Source organism: Prinia subflava, chromosome 12, assembly GCF_021018805.1.
Source record: "Prinia subflava isolate CZ2003 ecotype Zambia chromosome 12, Cam_Psub_1.2, whole genome shotgun sequence".
Lineage (NCBI taxonomy): Eukaryota > Metazoa > Chordata > Aves > Passeriformes > Cisticolidae > Prinia > Prinia subflava.
In genome coordinates, this window is record NC_086258.1 from 19,199,685 (window position 1) to 19,220,492 (window position 20,808).

Here is a 20,808-nt window from a genome sequence, read left to right on the forward strand (position 1 = left end):
CCACCTGAACGTTAGCTTTCCTACGGAGTTATTAAACTGTCTGACTTCCAGGTGAGTGCACAGTGAACAAAGGGCTGCTCCACTTTCACTTATCTAAATTCTGCCAGATCAATAAACACCCAAGCAGTGGAAACAATCTTTACAATTCACAATTAAGGCATCAAGTCTGACTGAAACCAGCCACGCTGCCAGCAGCTGAATGGAGAAACCAGAACAAAACTACTCCAGAGCACTCCGTACCCACAGCCCCAGCATCTGAGCACTTGCTTTCAGTTCTTCCAACTCAAGCTCTACCCACACGTGTAGATACACATTAAAGATAGAGCTACCTGCAGAAATGAGGTGCTAGACAGAGCTGAGAAACACTGCAAAACCACTCCTCAGCTGAGGTTTGACAGAGCCTACCCAAACCAAATCCACTTCCCATGCAGCCTCTGCAGAGCACATCCTCCCAAGCTGACCCCAGGAACCCCAGGAGCCCCAGGAACGAGGCTGTCTCACCCCTGTGTTCCCGGGAATACGCTGGTCTCATCCTGCTGCAGGAGCTGCAGGATCACAGAAAGCAGCCCCACGCAGGAATATCTAACCCAGCACCCCTGGGAGAACACAACGAGTATTTTGTTACTCACTCGGGTTCTACAAATGGAATAGCAGATCCCCAGACAAGGAGCACAGTATCCATAATTAAACAGCAAACTCTGGCATCTGCCAGCGACTTGTCTCCAGGAATATCCAGCTGCATGCCACAACTGCTACCAAAGGACACAAATCATGCAAGTTTGGCCTCCTCTGCTAACAAACAGTGACAAAGGTGTGAGAGAGCATCACCAGCTCTATTTTTCATTTTTCCCAGGTTTTCTTTTGCTGTACATCTAAATTAAACATAGAAGCTTCCTAACAAAAAAAACCCCAGAGGTCTGAAGTATCTAAAAAATCTCATGCAAGCAACACCAAGAATTTAAAAATTCACGCCAATACAGAAATTGGAACATTTCCTTACAAATACAACCAAAACTTTCTGAGAGATCCCCAGCACCAGATTGCCTGTCCCCAGGGAACAGCAAAGTATGCAGATAATTAGGCTTACTTGAGTTTACAACTTGTAACCTTCATGTCATTTTATGGAAACAAACTGTTATTTAAGGGGGGGAAAAAAAGGAAGAAAATATTTACATTTTGACAACATACAACCTGTTCACATGGGCGACCACCAAATAAATTCCCATATGTTACCAGGAGGAGGTTTACAGTCTGATGTGACCCAGTGTACACATCCTAGACTTCCAAAGGATGGCTCACATCCCGCTGTCAGCACTCAGCAGCCCCCAAACTCGTCTTTCACTTATGGTTATTCAGCTCCTCTGCAACTGTTTTCACTGAAGTATTTTTAGTATCCATCTTCAAAACACAAGTTTTGCCCTCTGGAAAGAAGCTAATTGCACCACCAGCTTTGTTCCACGCTGTCCCATTTCCGTCCTCTTTCCCAATCTCCTCCCGTTTCTTGAAGTCTTTCTTCCTCTATTTTTCCTTATACTTGACATCCTTATTTCCACAGTCATGCTTAGCCAAGTTATCACCTTCACCTTCCTCTATCCAGTGTCCCCACTTTCTCAACTTCATCTCCTTGTTTTCCTTCTCACTTTTGACTGATTCTTTCACCATCATTGGTGTCCACCACTACAGACAGCTCCTGTTCCCTCTTTTCCCTACAGCAACATTCCCAGCAGATTCTTTCATGCCCATTTCCCCCATAAAACTGTCAGACTTGTAGACCATACCAGAAACTGAGACTGTGGCTTGCCAGTTCCCTAAAGATCATGAAAGGATCTTCACAATGACAATAAAACCTGGAAGCCCTCACTCTGCCATGGCATTCCAAACAGCCTGAAGGAAAGGGGTGGCAGGCAGCCCGTGATCCCAGCAACAGACACACAGGTTGTGTGGATCCCTGCCTGTGAATTCCTCAAAGCGCTTTTTATTCCAGGTATCACAGTGTGGACGCAGGGAAGCCCACCACTAACTTTATGAAAATGGAAATTAAAAGCACACAGAGCACACGTCTCACTTTGGGTGGGGGCATTGACACAAGCCAGAGATATGAGTCTTTGTAGGGTTTTTGTAGGACAACACCCTAAAATGATAAGGCCAAACGGTTCAGCATATGTATTTTGTTCACAAAGAACAGTTCCAAACTTTTCTCTTCTAAGGACAATACACGACCTATTTCCAGCCATACCCATCCATCGCCAGCCCACCTCACAAAGATAATGCTCATTCACAATCCATTATCCCTATTGCACTGGAGGGTGGGAATATCATCACTGCAACCTCCAACACCAACAGCTGATCACAGGCCAACTGCACACAGCTCCAACACCTTTCCTTGGGACAATGCAATGAAGGAATATTTTTTGGCTAGGAAAGGCACATTCCAGCAACAAGTGTTCCCTGAGGAAGTATCTCCAGTGATGGAGGTGACACACACCACCAGTGTGTCCCACACAGCCAGATCGCACCTGCATAATGTCAGGAAAAGCAGGAACAGGGCAAACGCTCATCCGGATTTCAGTGTAAGCCTTCCAAGGGGGATATTCCACACCCCTGTGGCATTCCCAAAGCCACCTGCCCTTACAGGGACCCGCTGGAACCCTGCATCACCAACCACCGAGGCTGTGACCCTGGGGAGCTCCTGTCACCTCACACCTCCCTCCAGGTCCCAAGGAGCGCCCGGGAGCCCTCAGGGGATGGAGGACAGGAGTGACAGCCCTGGGTGGCAGCTCACCAAAACCTCAACCCCTCGAAGCACCACCCCCACACGGGGTGACAGCCGGGGGGACAGACCCCAGCCCCGGGTCAGAGCTGGGGGTCCGGGGGTCCCCTCACATCCCGTGGGACGGACGCCCAGCCTCGGGCGGGGGTGTCACCAGCGGGCCCGGCGCTCCACCAACACCACGGGGGAGGGACTCGGGGTGTCACTAGCGGGTCCCCTCATCCGCCGCGGAACGGGTCGGGGGTGTCGCCGGGGGGTGCCCTCACATCCCGGGGGACGGACCCCTAGGCCAGGCGGGGGTGTCACCCGAGAGGGAGGGACCGGGGGGCGGCGGGCCGGGGGTGTCACTGGGGGTCCGGGGGTCCCCTCAGGCGCGGGGGAGGCGCGGCGGCCCCGGTGCATCACGGGGGTTGGGGGGGGGGGTCGCTCATCCCCCGCCCCTCCCTCTCCCCCCGCCGCCCCCGGCCCGCGCCGGCCGAGGCCGGTTCCAGCCGGTGCCCGCGCGTCCCCCCGCGCGCCCCCGCGCGCGCCGCACGCTGACGTCAGGCGCGTGTTGGCGCGCGGGCGGGCGGGCGGCGGCGGGGAAGCTCCCGGCTCTACGTACGTGTAGTGCTGCGGCTTCTCGGGCTGCGCCTGCAGCGCGCTCGCGGCGCTCGCCGGCCCGGCCGCGGCGGGGCCGCCCGCCACCGGGCCCTTGGACATGCCTCCCGCCTTCCGCCGCCGCCGCCGCCGCCGCCGCCGCCGCCGCCGAGGAGACCTTTATTATTCACTCTGCGCGGTCCGCACGGAGGGCGCCGCGCGCAGGCGCCGCCGCCGCCATTGCCGCCCCGGTGGCGCGCGGGGTGGGGTGGGACTTGTAGTCCCGCCGCGCGCGCGCCGCCCGCCAGCCCGGGACGCGGCGGGCGGTGGCTTCCGGCCGCCAGGACTACAACTCCCAGAGGTGCCCCGCGGCCGCGCGGCCCCCGCGCTTCCTGCCGCGCGGGGCGCGACGGGATGTGTAGTGCGCGGGGCTGTGGGGGCGGCGCGCCGGGGCGCCCCCCCGTGGTGGGGCGGGATTGGGGCCGGGAGAGCCCCGAGCCCAGGGACGGCACCGACCCCCGAGGGGACACCGAGCCCCTGAGGGTGAGGAGCGAGCCACAGGACAGCACCGAGCCCTCGGGGGAACACCGACCCCTGACGGGACACCGGCCCCGGGGGCGGCGCAGCCCGCTCGGCCCTGCCCCTCAGGACCGGTTGGGACGGGAGCGGGAGGAGGCCCGTCCGCAAGGCTGGTGAGGGGCCGGGAGTTATTTGTGTCAGGCGACCTCACTTCCTTCCTCCCCTCTCTTCCTCTGCATCCGAGGCTGAGCGCGGACGCGGGACGGCAGCCAGAGGGTTATTTTAGTGCTGGCACCGCTCATCGCTCCACGGCCCTCCCCACCCACGGGACAACGCCGTGCAGGAAGTGCCCGGGAATAGCACTGCGGCCCGGGGAGGAGGAGGAGGGGGAGGGCGAGGAAGGCCCAGCGAGCGCGTGGAGAACCTACCTGGGAGCAGGTGACACCAATGGCACCTGGCTGCGGGCACATCGGGGCACGGGCTCCTCGCTCTCCCCTGGGAGAAACCCCCCCACCCCGGAGCAGCGGTGTCCCAGGAATCGGCCGAATTCCCATGTGGAGCGCTTCCCCTGCCAATTAACTTCTCTCCCAGGGGAGGAAATGATACAAGTTTCTTTTAATAGGACTTTGATCTCTGGGGCTCGGCGCAGACCCGCTCTTGGCGCTGGGATCTCCAGCGGTGTGGGAAAGGGCACAGAGCAGTTATTGGGCAAACACCTTCTTTACCTCTGCCAGCCCACACGAGGTGAGCAACGTTAATAATAAACTTCAGGCCTAGTCTCTGCAGCTGGTTTGGGGAGGCAAATCACTTTTTAAATTCCTATTCATATTGATTTAGTATCTGCTGCAGGCAGGCTTGTCCTGAGGTGATTTAGTGGCTTATTCCCAGGCATTTGCAGGAATAACTCACAGTATACCAATACCTTCTTATTCATCTAACCTCCATGGGAAGCTGAAGCACTGGAATTATGCAGCTCCTGGTCCAGCAGGGCTCTTCCTCAGTTAATGCATGTGCAGGTGTTTCAGGGAGTATCTCCACACACGCCTGTACACCCAACCCAGAGCCCTGTGCTGTCAGCAGTGAAACCTGCTGGAAAACCCACTCAAATATTGAGGAATCACACCGAAAACACCACCGACCTGCACCTTCTCCAAAGGGACTTGGATGCAAATCCCTGGTGGCTGATGTTTACTCTACAACCCGGTGCTGACGCTGTTTCCTCTTCCAGTTGTTTTACACTTCAACACGCCCTGCCGAGCTATGAGAGACACTCATAGACACTGACAACTCCAGGTGACGTGCCCAGGGTGCATTTATTCCCACCTTTGCTAAGGTGTGCTGCTTTGCCCTCCTCAGCTTCTGTGTGTACCCCTGCCCCTCACCCTGCTCCACCCCAGGAGACACCTGGCTTTTCTCCAGGAGTCTGGAGAGCAAAAAAATCTAAAGTATCTTCAAGATGAGAAGTCCAAGTAGCCATTGCTATGCAAACTGGAGCAGGAAATAATTAAGGAGACTCTGAGCTCCTGGTAACAAAGTTGCACCCGGCCTCCTGGCATTAGTGACAGTGCAGTGAGCTCTTAGAAGTAACAAATTAAATGTATTAAACGCTGTTACCACCAGAACCAGTTCCTAATTTTATTTTCCCTAAGAGTGAACAACTCCGACGAAAGGGGAATTTCCCTTTCCACCTTCCAAAACAACGCAGTGAGTGTTCACCTACACCTCCCAAGCCACTACACGGATACACAGCTTTCTGCCTCTGATAAATAATTAACATTTTCCTTTAGAAGAGAGAAAATGAACCTGAAAATGAGGACCAGAGGCAGGGGAGACAACGTCCCTCGGGCAGCAAGGGCCTGGGCACACGTGACAGCCCTGTCACACCACGGTGCCACGTTTTCTTGAGTGGCTGAGCAGACGGAGGAGCAGGACATGCTCCCAACACATTCCCGACGTGCCAGGCTCCATCCTGGCTCTTCCCACCAGGCCAGCGCTGGCCCTGGAGGCCGAGGATGCAGAGAGTGGGTGATTCCAGCTGCGGATTCCAGCTTTGGGAAGCTCACGGACCCCTTTAGGAGCGTCTGTTTGTGTTCCCTGCGAATGCTACGTGCTACAACTCCGGGGCATTTGGGACCTGCTCTTCTTGATCCTGGGAGCCTTCCCGTGGGGGCAGGGACCTGCCTCCACAGTCAATGCAAATAAAGTAAAATAGAGATATAATTCAAGGTATCACTTAAGGCAGCAGTTTTCCCCAAAAGACAAGATTGTTGATTGAATTGTTATTTATCTTATGAAGATAAAAGCTAAGATGGTACCAACAGGGAGCATGAATTCTGGATTTCTACTTGCAATTAAACTTTGTGATTCACTTTGGGGATGAGGGTGACCCACAGAGTCAGTGTGATTTGGGGAATGGCAGTGCAGAGGAGCGGAGCCCCAGCTCCTGACTGCTCCCTTCCCAGGGCCAAAGGTCAGGCTCTGACTTGGGGCAGTCACATCCCAGCCCTGCTGCCCACTGCGAATCCAAGTCCTGTGACAACCCTTCCTTGGCATCTGGAATGACAAACCCGGGCAAGAAGTGGCGGAGGCGCTGCCAGACCCCTTCCCCTGCGAGGGCCTCCGCTCGCCCCCACGGACACCCCCGAGCGCGGGTGTCGAGCGGCCGCTCACCGGCGGCTCCCGGGGGAGAGGGGGCGGAGGCGGGGGGGACCCCGCGGCCCAGCCCTCGCCGCTCGCAGCCCCCGCCGGCCGCCTCCGCTCCGCAGGCCGGGGCCGGAGCTCTGCGGCGGGGGCGGCCGGGGCCGGCCAGGGGTGCCCGGGGGATCCCGCGGCGCCGCCGCCGCTCGCCCCGCTCCTATTGACTTCCCATTGTGGAGCTTCGCAACAAAGGGTAGGATCCAAACCCTGCCCCGTTTCGTCCAATCAGCGCGCAGAGAGCCCGCCCGCCACCGATTGGATCCTTCTCCTCCCTCAACACCCAATCGGACGCCTACTTTAACAACCAATCAGCGCCCGGCCGCGCGCCCAATCAGAGCCAGGGAAGCGGAGCACGGCCTTTGTGTGTGGTGACGCGACGGCGCCGGCGGAGGTCCCGGCCAATAGCGCGGCGCGTTGCTTACAGGCATTGTGACGCCACCGCGCCGCGCGCGCGCCCCCACTATAAAAGGCGTATCCCTGCGGCGGGGAGGGCGCAGTGAGCGGCGCGGCGGCTGAGGAGCGGCTCGAGGCAGCACCACAGCGGAAAGGCTTCGGCGCGCAGCGCTACCGGCACCGGCGCTTCCTTCTCTTCCTACCGGTAAGTACCGGACTGCGGACGCGTTCCGAAGCGGGCGGTGGTGCTGCGAGGCCGTTCGCGGCCTTGGGTCGTCCCGGAGCGCGGCGGACGGGCCGGGCCTTGCCTACGTGCCCTGAGTCACGGTCGGTTCCCATCCCCCACTGCACCTCCCCCCCCACCCTGGAGCGGCCCGGGAGGAAGGAGGAGGCGGCGTGACTCAGTCCGCTTTCCCCGGGGAGGGGAGCGACTGGGCCGCGAGGCGGGGGCGGCGGGGTAACCGTGACTCCTCCCCGTCCCGGGGGAGGCCGCTGGCCGCCTGCCCGCGGCGGGGGAGGGGGGCCATTTAGGGCTTGAGGGCATTGGCTGCTGTGTCGTCAGGCCTGGGGGTGACGGGGAGAGCCGAGCCCTCTTGTCACGCGTGCCTGTCTCCGTAGGTGAGTGAGGAAAAATGGCCCGTACAAAGCAGACCGCCCGCAAGTCCACTGGGGGGAAGGCGCCGCGCAAGCAGCTGGCCACGAAGGCGGCCCGGAAAAGCGCCCCCTCTACCGGCGGCGTCAAGAAGCCTCACCGCTACAGGTAAGGCCCTCGGCCCGGCCCCGGCTGCCGCAGCCCGGCCCCGGCTGCCGCAGCCCTGCCCCGCCTCACCGCCCCCTCCTCCCTCTTCCATCCAGGCCGGGAACCGTGGCGCTCCGTGAGATCCGTCGTTACCAGAAATCCACGGAGCTGCTGATCCGCAAGCTGCCCTTCCAGCGGCTGGTCAGGGAGATCGCCCAAGACTTCAAAACAGACTTGAGGTTCCAGAGCGCGGCCATCGGCGCCCTGCAGGTACAGCGGAGGGCCGGCCGGGCCGCGGCGCTGGGGGAGCTGCGCTGAGGGTTTCTAACAACATTTCTTCTTGTGCTCTTGAAACAGGAGGCCAGCGAGGCGTATCTGGTGGGTCTGTTTGAAGACACAAACCTGTGTGCTATCCATGCCAAGAGAGTCACCATCATGCCCAAAGATATCCAGTTGGCTCGCAGGATACGGGGAGAGAGGGCTTAAGTGAAGGCTGTTTTTATGGTGTTTTGTAGTTAATTCTGTAAAATACTTTGGTTTTAATTTGTGACTTTTTTTGTAAGAAATTGTTTATAATATGTTGCATTTGTACTTAAGTCATTCCATCTTTCACTCAGGATGAATGCTAAAAGTGACTGTTCACATAAACCTCAGTGATGTTGAGCCTCGGGCTCGGGAGTGACAAGTTGCTAATATGCAGAAGGGATGGGTGTTCTTTCTTGCTTCTCATGCATGTTTCTGTATGTTAATGACTTGTTGGGTAGATAAACTTGTAAGGTACTAGAATTGATATAAATGTGTACAGGGTCCTTTTGCAATAAAACTGGTTATGACTTGATCCAAGTGTTTAACAATTGGGGCTGTTAGTCTGACCATGCATCACTGTGATCAAATGTGGACTTCCTTCAGAGGGTGAAACTACAAGTCTTAACCACAGTGTAACTTACAGTTTCCTAAAAAAACGTAAACCTGGCAGCTATAGAATACACTATGTGCATTTATAATAGCTATTTTATATATTGTAGTGTCAACATTTTTAAATTAAATGTTTTACATTCACACGTGAGGAGTCTTTGTCATTTGGTATGAATGGGCTTGAAGAAGCTTCTGCCTCCTCCTGCAGATTCCTGTGACCCTGGGCTGCTGCTCTGGCAACAGAAGGGAGAACTTTGGAGATTTTGTGCAGCTCGAGTCCTTGCTGTTGTCAGAAAGAGTGGAGCCCTGCACCTGTGTAGGGCCTGGAGGACTGCCTGAGGCTGCAGGGGATTTTTTGGGGGTTTTTCTCGATCAGAGCACAAACTCAGCTCTGAGTTCTTTCCTCCTTTCCAGGAGCTGTAGGGGAGGTTTATTTTGGAGTTGTGACTGTTGTGGCTGTCCCGAGCAGTGCCGCGGTGTGGGTTGTGCAGGAGCGCCTGGCTGTGCACCCTGGGGCCGATGGGCTGCTGAGCACACGGCGGGTGCTCCGTGCCACTCATTTCCCATACCCGCTGCTCTGGCTGCAGAGGGATTGTACTCAAATGTACTCAAACCTGCGATTTGGGCCTGGCTGAGGCGGCTCGGGGTTCCTCTGCTGCCGGCCCTGCTGGGCTCAGCCTGCACCCGAACCGCGGGTGAGTAACCCTGAGCCGGGCGGGCCGGGCTGCGCAGCCCTGCCAGAACAGGCTGTGCAGGTAGGGCTGGAGCTGCCGCAGAGAGCACACAGGGAAGTGGTTGAGCCAGCCTGGCTTGATTTATTCCAACAGAAGTGCTGTGGTCTGGGGGAAGAGTAGCAGCAGTTCAGACCAGGTAAACAGTGCTGGCTGTCCGTGATCTCCCACCGCGATGGTGAGGAAGGGCATGGAACCCATCCCCCCTCGCTGTGGGAGCCAGGGCCCGCATCCCTCAGCTGCTGCTGGGACGGTGGAGCCTCACCATGAGCTTCTCCCTCAGACAAACCACTCCGTGTGCTTAAATCCTGCAGCTGGAGGAACAGGCACTCCTCACACACCTTCATACTCCTCCTCTTCCTCATCTCCCTGTCCTGCACTGCTCCAAGCACCCTCAGAGCAAACCCCGCCCCTGCTGAAATCCTGTTCACAAATGATGGGTTTAAAACATGTATTTTCTTATTCTCCTTGCTAAAGCTGTAGGGGAAAAGATTCCTTTAATATAAAGTAATTAAGCTCACAATTTAGACGCAAAGTTAAGCACCAGCTCAAACTTTAGGTGAGGCTCGGTGACCCCAGGTCAATCACCTGGGTAGTTCTTTCCAGGGATCCTGCCTGCCAGGAATGTCTCCATGGGAAATCTGAGGATCCTCAGTAGCCCATGTAATTCAGGAAGAAACACACAGCTTGCATTTAGGCCAATTGAAAATGAAAAATTCCAAGACGGGGGATTTGTTATGAATGGTTTGGTGCTGAGCTGCAGTAGCAGCCTCAGCTCCTGCAAGAAAATCACATTTAAAATAACATCCCTAGAAAACAGTATTTCCTCCGATTCCTTACTGGAAACAATGAAGCATCTGGGTATGCATAGAAGCTGTTTCTTAAAATAAAATCACTGTATAGTGGTCCTTTAAAAAAATCACACTCCAGAGAAATACCGAAGTATCTCTTCATCTTAGTAACCTCAGCAGAAGGAATTAAGTCGCATCCTGCATGTGGTGGACCAGAACAGAATTTCTGCTATTCCACAGCATGACTGATGGTAGCTGAAGCCATCAACCCTTCCCTTACCGATTCTCCCGATGATTTCCTCGCATTCTTGCTCAGAGCTGGATGCAAACACCAGGCAGTCGAACGTGCTCCCATCAGGGCTCTCGGGGGAAGAGCTAAAAATGGAAACACGTCCATTATCCAGCAGGGCTCGGAGCCCAGCCCTGCCTGCAGCTGCACCAGGACCCTGCGGCCGCTCTGGAGCTCGCTGGATTTCCCAGCCCCACATCCCCTGCCCCCTGCCAGGGCCCACAGCAGCACTCACACCACACAGAAGGCAAAGATCCTGGGGCTCCATGAGCAGCGTCCCACGCAGGAGATGGAGGGGTAGGGATGGCGGCACAGGGGCTGTGCAGGAGCTGTGGTCAGACCCTGCCAGCCCCATTCCTGTCCCCAGGACTGCTCAGCCTGGGCTCCCCGTGCCACCAGAGTCCTGGACTTTGGATGTCACTCACTCACCTTGGAAGAAGCCTTCTCCTGCACAAGGATTTCTGCCTCCTTCACATCAAATAAAACCTCCTGCAGAGGGGGACGAGGGGGAAGAAGCCCCGATCAGCACAGCCCTGAGCTCTGTTTTTAATCAGACACTCACCAGAGATTATCCAAACACAGAGGTGATGCAGCACAGCCAACTCCAGCTTTTTCAAGTTTCCTCTGTGCTGTCCTTTTTCCCCCACCACCCAGCATTTCCACACTTCAATCTTTTCACAAACAACCCCCAGAGGCTCAAATAACCATGACCCCACCCCTAAAGACCTCCAGAATCAGGCTTAGCCTTCCCTGAGTTTTCCAAGTGCTTTCCTGCATGCAGTTGCATTTTTTTCCTTAATGCCCTTTCCTGTCCTGGCTGCTGAGACGCTTCTGACTTGAAAAAACCCCACAGGGGTGATGGGGTGGCAAACATTCAGCCAAGCCAAGTGAACCTGGAGCTGGCAGGAAAAAATATCCACGGCACAGACCCTGTTTCCCTGCATTCTCTCCCAGAGCCCTTGCCAGGGTGTCCCCAGCCCCATCTCTCACCCGCGCTGCCAAGCCCCTCTCCAGCACGGCAGGGATGGCCCCCTCCAGCACCTCTTTGCCACCACACTGAAATGGAATGGAAAGGAGGGAATAACCCTTGGACATATGAAAAGAACTCCAGAGGAGATGATTCACCCCCTGGCAGGTCTCTGCCTCACAGCCTCACCGTCCCAACGCTGGTCTGGCCCAGGTACCGCAGGTTGTAGAGCAGCCTGGGGAGAACAGGAGCATCAGAGGAAGGACCCCACACATCCCCCCTGCTGCTCTTTACAGGAGAAGATGCTCCCAGCCCCCCTCCTCACCTCCACACCGTGGGGGCAGCCTTGGCCCCACAGCCTTGAGCATAGATCAGGGATAGTGTGGGCACAGGCTACCCCAGGGCCAGGACCCTCAGCCCAGCCTGGGGGCTGCCCGTGGCACAGACCCACCTGCCCCCCTGCAGCTGCCGGGGCTCCCCCTGGCCCCGGTGCCGTGGGCTGTGCTGGAGCTGGAAGTGGGGCTCCTTCTCCTTCAGGGCCCTCAGGTAAGGCAGCAGTGGCTCAAAGACGGTCCCGTCGTGCCACCGCCACCGGAGCAGGCGCAAGGTGAGCGGCTGTCCCTTCAGTCTCTGCAGCACAGCCCCAGCCTGGAGGGAGCAGGGAGCAGAGGGGAGCAGGGGCCAGGAGAGGGGGGACACCCCAGCCCTCTGTCCCCACACACCTGCCCGGGGAAGGCGCATCTCAGTGAGCAGCCATTGATCTCATCCAGGATGTCACCGGCCAGCACCACCTCGTCCACCTCTGCCTGGCTCTCGGGGAGCACCTTGGTGACAAAGACTCGGCCGTCCACGTACCTGGGGGTGCAGATGAGCCTCAACTCAGCCCCAGGGACCCTGCCTGGTTCCCCTTTTGTACCATCCATGACATATCACTCGTACAGGGAACACAGGAAAAAGCCACCCTATGGACAGCAGATACTGGCAAGGCTGAGCTGATGAGGAGAAAAGAACCCGAGACAGCCCCAATGCTCTCAGCAGGATATTTATTTCCCTATTTGGGGCATTTTCAGTGCTGTGATGAGCAGATCCCTCTGCAGAGTGCAGAGGAGGATCAAGAGTCCCTACCTGAGCACCATCCCCAGTGCTCGGCACGGGACTGTCTCGTAGATACTGCACACCTGAAAGAGAGTGGATGGTGACAGTGGCCTTGGCAATGGCCGTGGGACATCCAAGGGACCCCATGCCCTGGATAATTTCTGGCACTGATGCCAACCCAAGGGCTTTGGGAGCCCAGGAAGAGGCAAATCCCAGTGCCCTGGGCTGAGCTGGGACCATCAGTGGCTGCTTGTCTTTGTCCTCCCTCAGGGTTTGGCTGCACCCAGACCCTGAAGGGACAAAGCTGCTCTAGGGATGGGATGGAAAAGCAACAGCAAACCCTCAATTCATTGAAGAGCCCTCCTGCCTCACCCCACATGTCCCCAGCAGCCGGGCGACGCAGCTGCCCCTCCCCAAGGCCGCTGCTGTTTGCAGCAGCACTTACTGTCACATCGCATTAGCCGGGGACCCGAGACGCGGCCAGCCCGGCCGGGGGCACGGGCTGGCAGAAATGCCCCAAAGCCAGAGGGATCCCAGGCTCTGCAGGGGCACCACGGCTCAGTGCACGCCTTGACCAGTCCCCAAGCCGCCTTGAGCTTTTTGGGGATTCTTTAAAAGGTGGTGGAGGGATGCTCTTCCTTGTTAAAAGACGTGGAGGCGTCCCCGCTGTTCTCAGTGACACTGATGTTTCACTGAGCAAACCAAGAGTGAAACCAACTGATGCGTAATCTGTGTCAGCCCAGGGAAATGGGGATTTTTTTGGCAAGAAATCAGGGATGGGAGCATGGGAAAACTTCACTTATATCAGCGATTTAGGCCTGGGTGCTTCTCTTGCTTGGTTTTACTCCCAGGCCTGCTGGGATCTGCTCCAGATGACGGCCCAGGTACCCAGCAGGATCCAACCTCTATAGCAGAGACAGCTCTGCTCCTCCTGGTGAGCCTGAGCCAGTTCACCCTGGGGTGTGTGGCAATCCCTCCCCACCAAACCCTTCCTTATCCTCCTCATTTGACTTTCCAGGGAGGGCCAGGTGGCAGGAGGACTCCCAGGGGCGCCGGGCTCTTACCGGCAGCAGCCAGCTCTCATCCAAGAAGCTGCAATTCTGCAAACAAAGGAGTGTCAGCGCCATCCATCCCGGCAAGGAAGGAGCCAGGGCCCCACACCGGCAGCCCTGTGCTGGTCTCCACCCCACTGATTCACCTGCAGGTCCAGGGAGAAGTCTATCTCTGTCAGCACCAGCAGCAGTGAGAGGAAAGGCTCTGCAGAGGGATGGGGATGGAGGGGCAGTGTCACCGCCAGGTTCCCGCAGCCACAGCCTCACAGGGACAGGGCAGAGGATGGAATGGAGCCATTTGCAGTGTAACTCATGAGTCCTGGCCTTGAGACATCCCAGCACCAGGCACCAGGCTGCTGCTGGAGGCTCCTCCCAGGCTCCTGCTGCCACCACAGGTGCAGCTTGGCACCTTTTTCCCCCAAATTCAGATCAAAGCTTGCAGCAAATGCTCCTGACTATTTCTCCCCTTAGAACTACAGCAAAGCTGCCCAGGCTCTCCTACACAAGCCTTGCAATGGCTCTGCCAGGGCTGCAATCTGCTCATGCACGGGCAGTGAGGGTGATTTATAAACCATTGACGTACAGGTTTATCATGGGGTTATTTATCATAATCAAAAGATTAAAGGCTTCCACCCTGGCCTGCCCCCCAAGGAGCATGGGTGGATGGAGTGCTGCAGCCTGGCGAGGCAATGCAGCCATTTCAAGCCCCGTGCCCAGGCCCATCCAACACAGCCTCCTCTCAAAGCCAGACTGCTTAAGGCAGAATCCTTGGTACAAAGGAATAACATGGAAAATACTTCTGAAGCAATTTCCCTATCCCATGCCACTAAAGCCCACCTTGCATGGATTCAAACCCTGTTTAAATATTTACACCTTTTTTTTTTCCCCCATCACTGCAGCAACATATTTAGATTCCAAAGCTAAGTTTGGATTAGAAAAATCACAGTGGACTCTTCCCCCTCCCCTGCAGCAGTGCAGTGCCATAACACAGGCTGCATCCTGCCTCGGGTGAGCCACCATCTTACCCCGGAGATCTTCACTGCCGAGGATGGAGCTCCCAGGATCGTAAAACTGAAACCCAGTGAAATTAGCACAGATCACGGCTCCGTTTCACAGCTCACCGCCCGTGGGTAGCAGCTCCCCCCAAGCCGCACCTCTAGGAGCCGGGGGGTCTGTGCCAGCTGCCTCACGGCCGCCGCCAGCGCCTTCCCTTGCAGAGCCCAGCGCAGAAAGCATCGCCCCCGGCCCTGCGCCGTCCGCGTCCGCTCACAGCCCCCGGCGCCCCGCAGGCTGCCGGACAGAGGGCTCGGCCTGTTCGGGGACAAGGGAAGCAGCTTTGGCAGCACACGCGAACATCCTCCCTGCCCCTGGGGTCTTTGGGATGAGCATGTCGCGACAGACACCGCCACAGCTCAGGTTTTCACCCCAGTCCCGCTCGGGGATGCTCACAGGCCGCCGGTCCCCGCGGGGAGCTGCTCCAGCCAGTGCCAGTAATCCCGTCTGCGGAAGCCCCAGGCTGGTTCTGCGGGAGAAAGGGAGGCCCAGACCCCTCGCCGCGGGCCCGGGGACGCTGCCACCGCCCGCCCGGGTACCAAGGGACACTCACGTCGGAGCCCCTTGCGCAGGATGCTCTCCAGCAGCTGGCAGAGGGACACGAGGTGCGGCGAGGTGTCCGTGCAGGGGCCGCCGCTGTCCCGCAGCCGCAGCACCCCTCCTGCGGGGAGGAGAGCGAGCGGCGGCACCCGTGGGTGCCCAGCCCGAGGAAGGGGAGGGAGTACCCCGGGGACAGCGCTGCACGGCCCCGCCGGAGGGTCCCACACCCCGGCATGGCCTGACCCTCCCCGGCTGCCGCCGCTGCGCTGGAACTCGGGTGAACTTCCTCGAAGCCAAGGTGAGAGCCCGGAGAGCCCCAGCGCGGCGGGTCCGGTCAGACCGGTACCGCTGCAGGAGGCTCGCACAGGTGCCGGGGGGCCTTGCTCACCTTTAAGGGCGCTCAGCAGCGGCTCCTTCCTGGCCATGGGCTCGTCCCGCAGGGCCGAGGGGTCCCGCGACGGCGGCTGGACGGGAACGGGGAATCGGGAACGGGGAACCGGGAACCGGGAACCGGCCCCACCCCAGGAGCGGAGCGGAGCAGGCCGGCCCCACAGGCGGGGAACCTCCCGCTCTCCCAGGTGTGTGTACTTAACCTGAAAGCACAGGCGCTGATGTACGCGGGTGTTACACAGTGACACGTACACCCGTTGGTCTGTACAGATATATAAATCCCAGGCATTGTATTGGCAGAACCCGCATGTATGAGACAAGTGCCAAACGGACACGTATTTATCTCTGCGTGTGTTAGGACAGGCTTTGGGATATGGGTTATGTGTTTAAGGCTTCGGTGCCGGCCCTGCCGCAGGAACACACGGGCTGTGCGTGGGCGAGCGCTTGCTCTGTCCGTGGGGATGTCCACGCACGAACAGAGATTCCGAGGAGCGTGAGAAGGGGCGGTGCGGGGCTCGGAGGAGGTCCGGGGAGCTCGAGGGCGGTGCGGGATTTATCGGGGGCGGTGCGGGACCCTCGGGGGCGATGCAGGGTGCTCGGGGGAGGTCCGGGGTGCTCGGGGGCGGTGCGGGATTCATCGGGGGAGGTCCGTGGTGCTCGAGGGCAGTGGGGGCTCGGGGCGGTGCGGGACCCATCGGGAGCGGTGCGGGACCCATCGGGAGCGGTGCGGGACCCATCGGGAGCGGTGCGGGGAGCTCGGGGGAGGTCCGGGGTGCTAGGGGCGGTGCGGGACCCATCGGGGGCGGTGCGGGGAGCTCGGGGGAGGTCCGGGGTGCTAGGGGCGGTGCGGGACCCATCGGGGGCGGTACAGAGTGCTCGGGGGAGGTCCGGGGTGCTAGGGGCGGTGCAGCTCGGCCATGGCGGAGCCGGTGGATCCCGGTTCGTGCCCGCTGCTGGCCGCCGCTCGCCGGGCGCACGAAGCGGCTTTCGGGGGTGCGGCGGTGCTGGCGGCGTGGGCCCCGGGCCGGGTGAACCTCATCGGAGAGCACACCGACTACAACGGCGGCTTCGTGCTGCCCATGGTAAGCGCCGTGCTCCGCCGCCCCGGGCTCTCGCCCTGTCACCCTTCCGGATCCTCCTGGCAGCCGCCGCGGGTCCTCGGCCGCGGCCTTCCCACCCCTGTCCCGGGATGTTCTCCCCCCGGACAGCCCACCCAGGACCCGGGGAATCCTCCGGGATCCCCTGCCCAGGACCGCGGGGTTCGGAGCCAGACCTGCTGCCGTCCCCCGGCAGGGCAGCTCCTCTCTCGCTTCCCGGGGGATGTGATTCTCTTCCCAGCCACCTCTCCGGGAGGCTGAAGCCTTTTTTCTGCAACCCCCTGGAACAACTTCCCGTTCCCAGAGAGCGGTGTTTTGGTGGTAGAGATGGTTCAGAACAGTAGGAGCTTCCTGCTCCTTCCCAGCCCCTTTGGCTCAGCGGGGATGTCCCCACTCAGTCCTCAATCAAACCTACAGCTAATTACTGTGAGGCCGAGGAGCGTGGGAGCAGGTCAGCTGAATTCCCTGGCAGGCAGGAAAACTTCCTGAAGCCTCTGACATTCTTGACGTGGTTACCACTGCCCCGGAGCCCAACAGGCACCGAGCTGGGGGGTCAGGTACAGCATTCATTGGGAGGACTGAGCCTGTGTGTCAGTAAATAGGAGGAAGTTTAATTCTGTGCCGAGCCAGAGTGTGCAGTGGGGGCTCTGGGCTGATAAAGAGAACACTTGGATGCTCCAGTGGGCTGAAGCAGCCACAGCTGTCCCCTGCCACCCTCAGGGATGCTCCAAGGGGTGCTGCGGGGTCTGAGCCCACCTTCCCCACCGCCAGGCCCTGCAGCTGGGGACGGTGCTGGTGGGATCCCCCAGGCAGGACGGGCTCATCTGCATCGTCACCACGGCGGCCGAGGCGGACGAGCCCCGCCGGGTGCAGTTCCCGGCTCCGGGTCCCGGCAGCCCCCTGAGCCCGGGGCTGCCCCGCTGGGCCAACTACATCAAGGGCGTCATCCAGCACTACCGGGGTAAGGCCTGGGCCAGGGGGGCTGAGCCCCCTGGCAGGGGACTGGTGTTCAGATCCAGCTTTGGGAGTGCTCCAGGGGCTCTTCTAGAGTCTGTGTAATCCTGTGCCTCTGCCAGGCTCTAGCAAACAATCTCAGCTCCAAGCCCCTCTGTGCTTGGGTCACATTCTGCTGTGGGTCACCCTGAGTTCTGAAATGTTGCACTGGGGCTCCTTGTGTCATTCCTCATGAGCTGTGGGGCACACAGAGCCCTGCAGGGGTTCATGGCCCCCTCCTTTCTCTTCCTGCAGGTGGTCCCGTGCCAGGCTTCAGCGCTGTCATGGCCAGTGACATCCCCCTGGGCGGGGGCCTCTCCAGCTCGGCTGCTCTGGAGGTGGCCACCTACACCTTCCTGCAGCAGCTCTGCCCTGGTAAGGCAGCAGCCCGTCCTGGGCCCCAGCATCTGTTTCCAGGTGGGAGCTGGAGTGAGGGGGGTGTCCTTAGCGAGATCCCACAGCCCTTGGGAAGGTGCTGCTGTGAGTGGGTGACATCTCCCAAGCTGGCGCTGCCCTGCCTGTGTGGCTGTTCTGGCTCGTCCAGCCTGACCTGCCCAGACCTCCAAAATCCATGGACCACTTCTGGGGCTGGCCAGGGGGATGAGAGAAAATTCCCTTGGGAGCATCCTCTCCCCCCCTAATGTCCACAAAATCAAGATACCTGAAACACCAGTGTCAGTTATCACACCCAGCTGCATCTGGGGGCCCAGGCTGGCAGAGATGCCACGCAGTGGTGCAGGAGGAAGCACCTGCAGTGCAAAACTCCATTCCGTGGGAAAACAACCCTTTACCTCCGTGTTTGCTTCCCCTGCTCCCAAGCACGGGACAGAGCGGCAGGAGCTGCTGACCTGTGTGTCCCTGCTGTGGCACAGATGACGGGGATTTGGTAGCCAAGGCTCTGGCATGCCAGAAAGCAGAGCACGAGTTTGCTGGGATGCCCTGCGGGATCATGGACCAGCTCATATCTGTGATGGGCAAGGAAGGGCACGCGCTGCTCATCGACTGCAGGTCAGGGCCGAGCTCTGGGCTCACCTCCCCGAGCAGCTGGGGATCAGCTGGGCCTGTGGCCGTGAGCTAAGGGAGGGAGTGCAGGGAGAGCTTAACCCTTGAACCCAGCCCAAAACCTTATCAAGGGGGCGGGGCAGCCTGCACTTTAATTCCACCTTGTCTTGACTCCTTCTCCTGCAAACCTTTCTGCTGCTTGCCTGGGCTGTTTTTCCTGAGGTGGTTAGGATCTCTTATGGCACTAATGATTGGGAGGGGTGAAATGCTTGAGTGAAATCCTAAACCACCTGGACTTTGCCTCTAGTTCAGGATCTGCCTGCCACTCAGGTGTCTGGGAGCTGGGGCGGGCAGGGGGCGGGCACAGGGCTGAGCTGTCCCCGCAGGTCCCTGGAGACGGTCCCGGTGCCGCTGAGCGATGCCAGCCTGGCCGTGCTCATCGCCAACTCCAACGTGCGGCACACGCTGGCGGGCAGCGAGTACCCGGCGCGCCGGCGCCAGTGCCAGGAGGCAGCGGCGGCTCTCGGCAAGGCCAGCCTCAGGGATGCCACCCTGGCCGAGCTGGAAGGTGGGGACAGTCCCCCTGCCTCATCTCTGGCCGCTCCTTGGGCCATCGAGAGCTCGGTGCCCCATGGGCTGAGATTTGGGACAGGCGGGTGGGCGCACACCCTGTGATGGGAGCGTGCTGCTGGAGAAGCTTTGGGGTTGCAGGGTGCAGCCCCACAGCATCCTGCAGGCTGTGAGGCTTTGCTCAGGGACACAAATGTCCCTGCAGAGGCCAGGGCCCGGCTGGGGGAGGAGGTGTTCCGGCGGGCCAGGCACGTCATCGGCGAGATAGCGCGGACAGCACAGGCAGCACAGGCACTGCAGCACAGGGACTACAGGACCTTCGGGAGGCTGATGGTGGAGAGCCACAACTCCCTCAGGTGAGGTGAGGGTGAGCAAGGGTGCTGAGAGCCCTCCTCGGCAGGGCTGGGCCAGCACCTGCACTCCCAGCACCGCTGCTGCGGCAGTGGCTGCACTGGGACACGAGCTGGGGCTGTGGGTGCTGCAGTGGCTGTGCAGGGCAGGGCAGAGCACGGCTCTCCTCTCTCCAGGGATGACTTTGAGGTGAGCTGCCCGGAGCTGGACGAGCTGGTGGCAGCAGCCCTGGAGGTGGACGGGGTTTATGGCAGCAGGATGACCGGGGGAGGCTTTGGAGGCTGCACGGTGACGCTGCTGGAAGCTGGGGCTGCAGAGAGAGCCCAGCAGCACATCCAGGTATGGCAGAAATGCCCCAGGACACTGACTGGAAGATCCCAAGGGAACACTTGGGGGCACAGCACAGGGGTGCTGTTGAACTGTCACTCCTGAGCCATTTGGGGTTGGTGGAGCCCATCCAGGTGGCCCTGAGTCTGTGGGTGGCACTAAGCTCCTGCAGGCAGTTCAGCACTGTGCCAGTCACAGCCCTGCTGGAGAAAGGGAGTGAAAAGGTGCTGGGGGAGCTTCAGGAAGGCCAAATCTATCTACAGAGAAGGGATCTGAGCTGAGCTTGGGCACTGCTGAGCTGAACACTGGCAGGTACAGCCCAGGAAAGATCTCAGTGCCATCACCAGTGTTGCCTAACTCGGCACCTTGGTGTGCACAGGTAGCTGGAAATGCCAGCAGAATGGGGCTGTCAGGACATGGGGCCTGTGAACAAGGCAGAGCATCATTCTGCTGCTCTGTGAGATCATGGTGCACCCTGCAAATAGCTGGGGGAGGGAGAAAGAAGGGGCAGAGGAGGGTCTGAAATGAGGAGAGACCAAAAGGGCTTTGGCCTCTTCCAAGGGTGGGGGAGAGGAAACGTGACCAGGAGCTACAGCACAGTGAAGAGGGGAGGTAAAGTGAGTGTGGGAGTGACCAGCAGGGCCTTTCCCTCCAGCTCTGGCATCCCTCAGCCCCAGAACCCTAGCCTTGACTGCTCCTCTTGTTTTTCAGGAGAAATACAGCGGCACAGCCACCTTCTACCTCACCAAGCCCTCGGGAGGGGCAAAGGCTCTGCCCCTGTAGAGGAGTGACCACCTCACCTGGGCACCTTGGGCTGCTATTGCCTCCCTCCCCAAGGCTTTCCCAAGGGGATCAGTTTGTCCATCTGCATTATTTGCCTAATAAAAGCAAAACATTTGCACAGTTGTTCTGTGCCCACGTGACATTTGCACAGTGAGCCAAAATCAC

General features: G+C 59.1%; 4 protein-coding genes across 11 annotated transcripts in view; 2 read left to right on the top strand and 2 right to left on the bottom strand.

Moving 5' to 3' along the window:
* Positions 1-3,504, bottom strand: part of UNK (unk zinc finger) — a 46,626-nt gene extending 43,122 nt beyond the window's left edge. For all 5 annotated transcript variants that reach the window (XM_063408868.1, XM_063408871.1, XM_063408870.1 and 2 more), the window contains exon 1: positions 3,375-3,504. In XM_063408868.1, coding sequence (XP_063264938.1) covers positions 3,375-3,472 — 98 coding nt within the window. In that variant the 5' untranslated portion in view covers positions 3,473-3,504. The remainder of the gene's footprint in view (positions 1-3,374) is intronic.
* A 3,511-nt stretch (positions 3,505-7,015) lies between these two features.
* LOC134556675 (histone H3.3A) lies at positions 7,016-8,758 on the top strand. The gene is made up of 4 exons (XM_063408878.1): positions 7,016-7,163; positions 7,577-7,718; positions 7,814-7,967; positions 8,055-8,758. Exons 2-4 carry the CDS (start codon positions 7,591-7,593, stop codon positions 8,181-8,183), a joined length of 411 nt encoding a protein of 136 aa, XP_063264948.1. The 5' UTR covers positions 7,016-7,163; positions 7,577-7,590; the 3' UTR covers positions 8,184-8,758.
* Positions 8,759-9,764: 1,006 nt separating this feature from the next.
* Positions 9,765-16,926, bottom strand: LOC134556674 (uncharacterized). Its single transcript, XM_063408877.1, has 17 exons — positions 16,794-16,926; positions 15,519-15,723; positions 15,144-15,251; positions 14,987-15,059; positions 14,692-14,848; positions 14,563-14,608; positions 13,684-13,799; positions 13,550-13,585; positions 12,516-12,568; positions 12,113-12,245; positions 11,842-12,038; positions 11,580-11,625; positions 11,414-11,479; positions 10,853-10,912; positions 10,659-10,741; positions 10,415-10,509; positions 9,765-10,121 (listed from the first exon to the last, which is right to left on the bottom strand). Exons 2-17 carry the CDS (start codon positions 15,553-15,555, stop codon positions 10,012-10,014), a joined length of 1,416 nt encoding a protein of 471 aa, XP_063264947.1. The 5' UTR covers positions 15,556-15,723; positions 16,794-16,926; the 3' UTR covers positions 9,765-10,011.
* GALK1 (galactokinase 1) lies at positions 15,720-20,766 on the top strand. Of its 4 annotated transcripts, XM_063408876.1 has the most exons (8): positions 16,364-16,602; positions 17,389-17,578; positions 17,866-17,985; positions 18,483-18,618; positions 18,999-19,180; positions 19,388-19,538; positions 19,710-19,872; positions 20,572-20,766. In XM_063408876.1, the coding sequence occupies exons 1-8, from the start codon at positions 16,438-16,440 to the stop codon at positions 20,641-20,643; spliced, it is 1,179 nt and encodes a 392-aa protein (XP_063264946.1). In that variant the 5' UTR covers positions 16,364-16,437; the 3' UTR covers positions 20,644-20,766. The 4 variants fall into 4 exon arrangements, with proteins under 4 accessions (XP_063264943.1, XP_063264944.1, XP_063264945.1 ...); XM_063408873.1 differs by lacking the exon at positions 17,389-17,578 and having other exon boundaries at positions 15,720-16,602; XM_063408874.1 differs by lacking the exons at positions 17,389-17,578; positions 20,572-20,766 and having other exon boundaries at positions 15,720-16,602; positions 19,388-19,543; positions 19,710-19,846.
* The last annotated feature ends 42 nt before the right edge of the window (positions 20,767-20,808 follow it).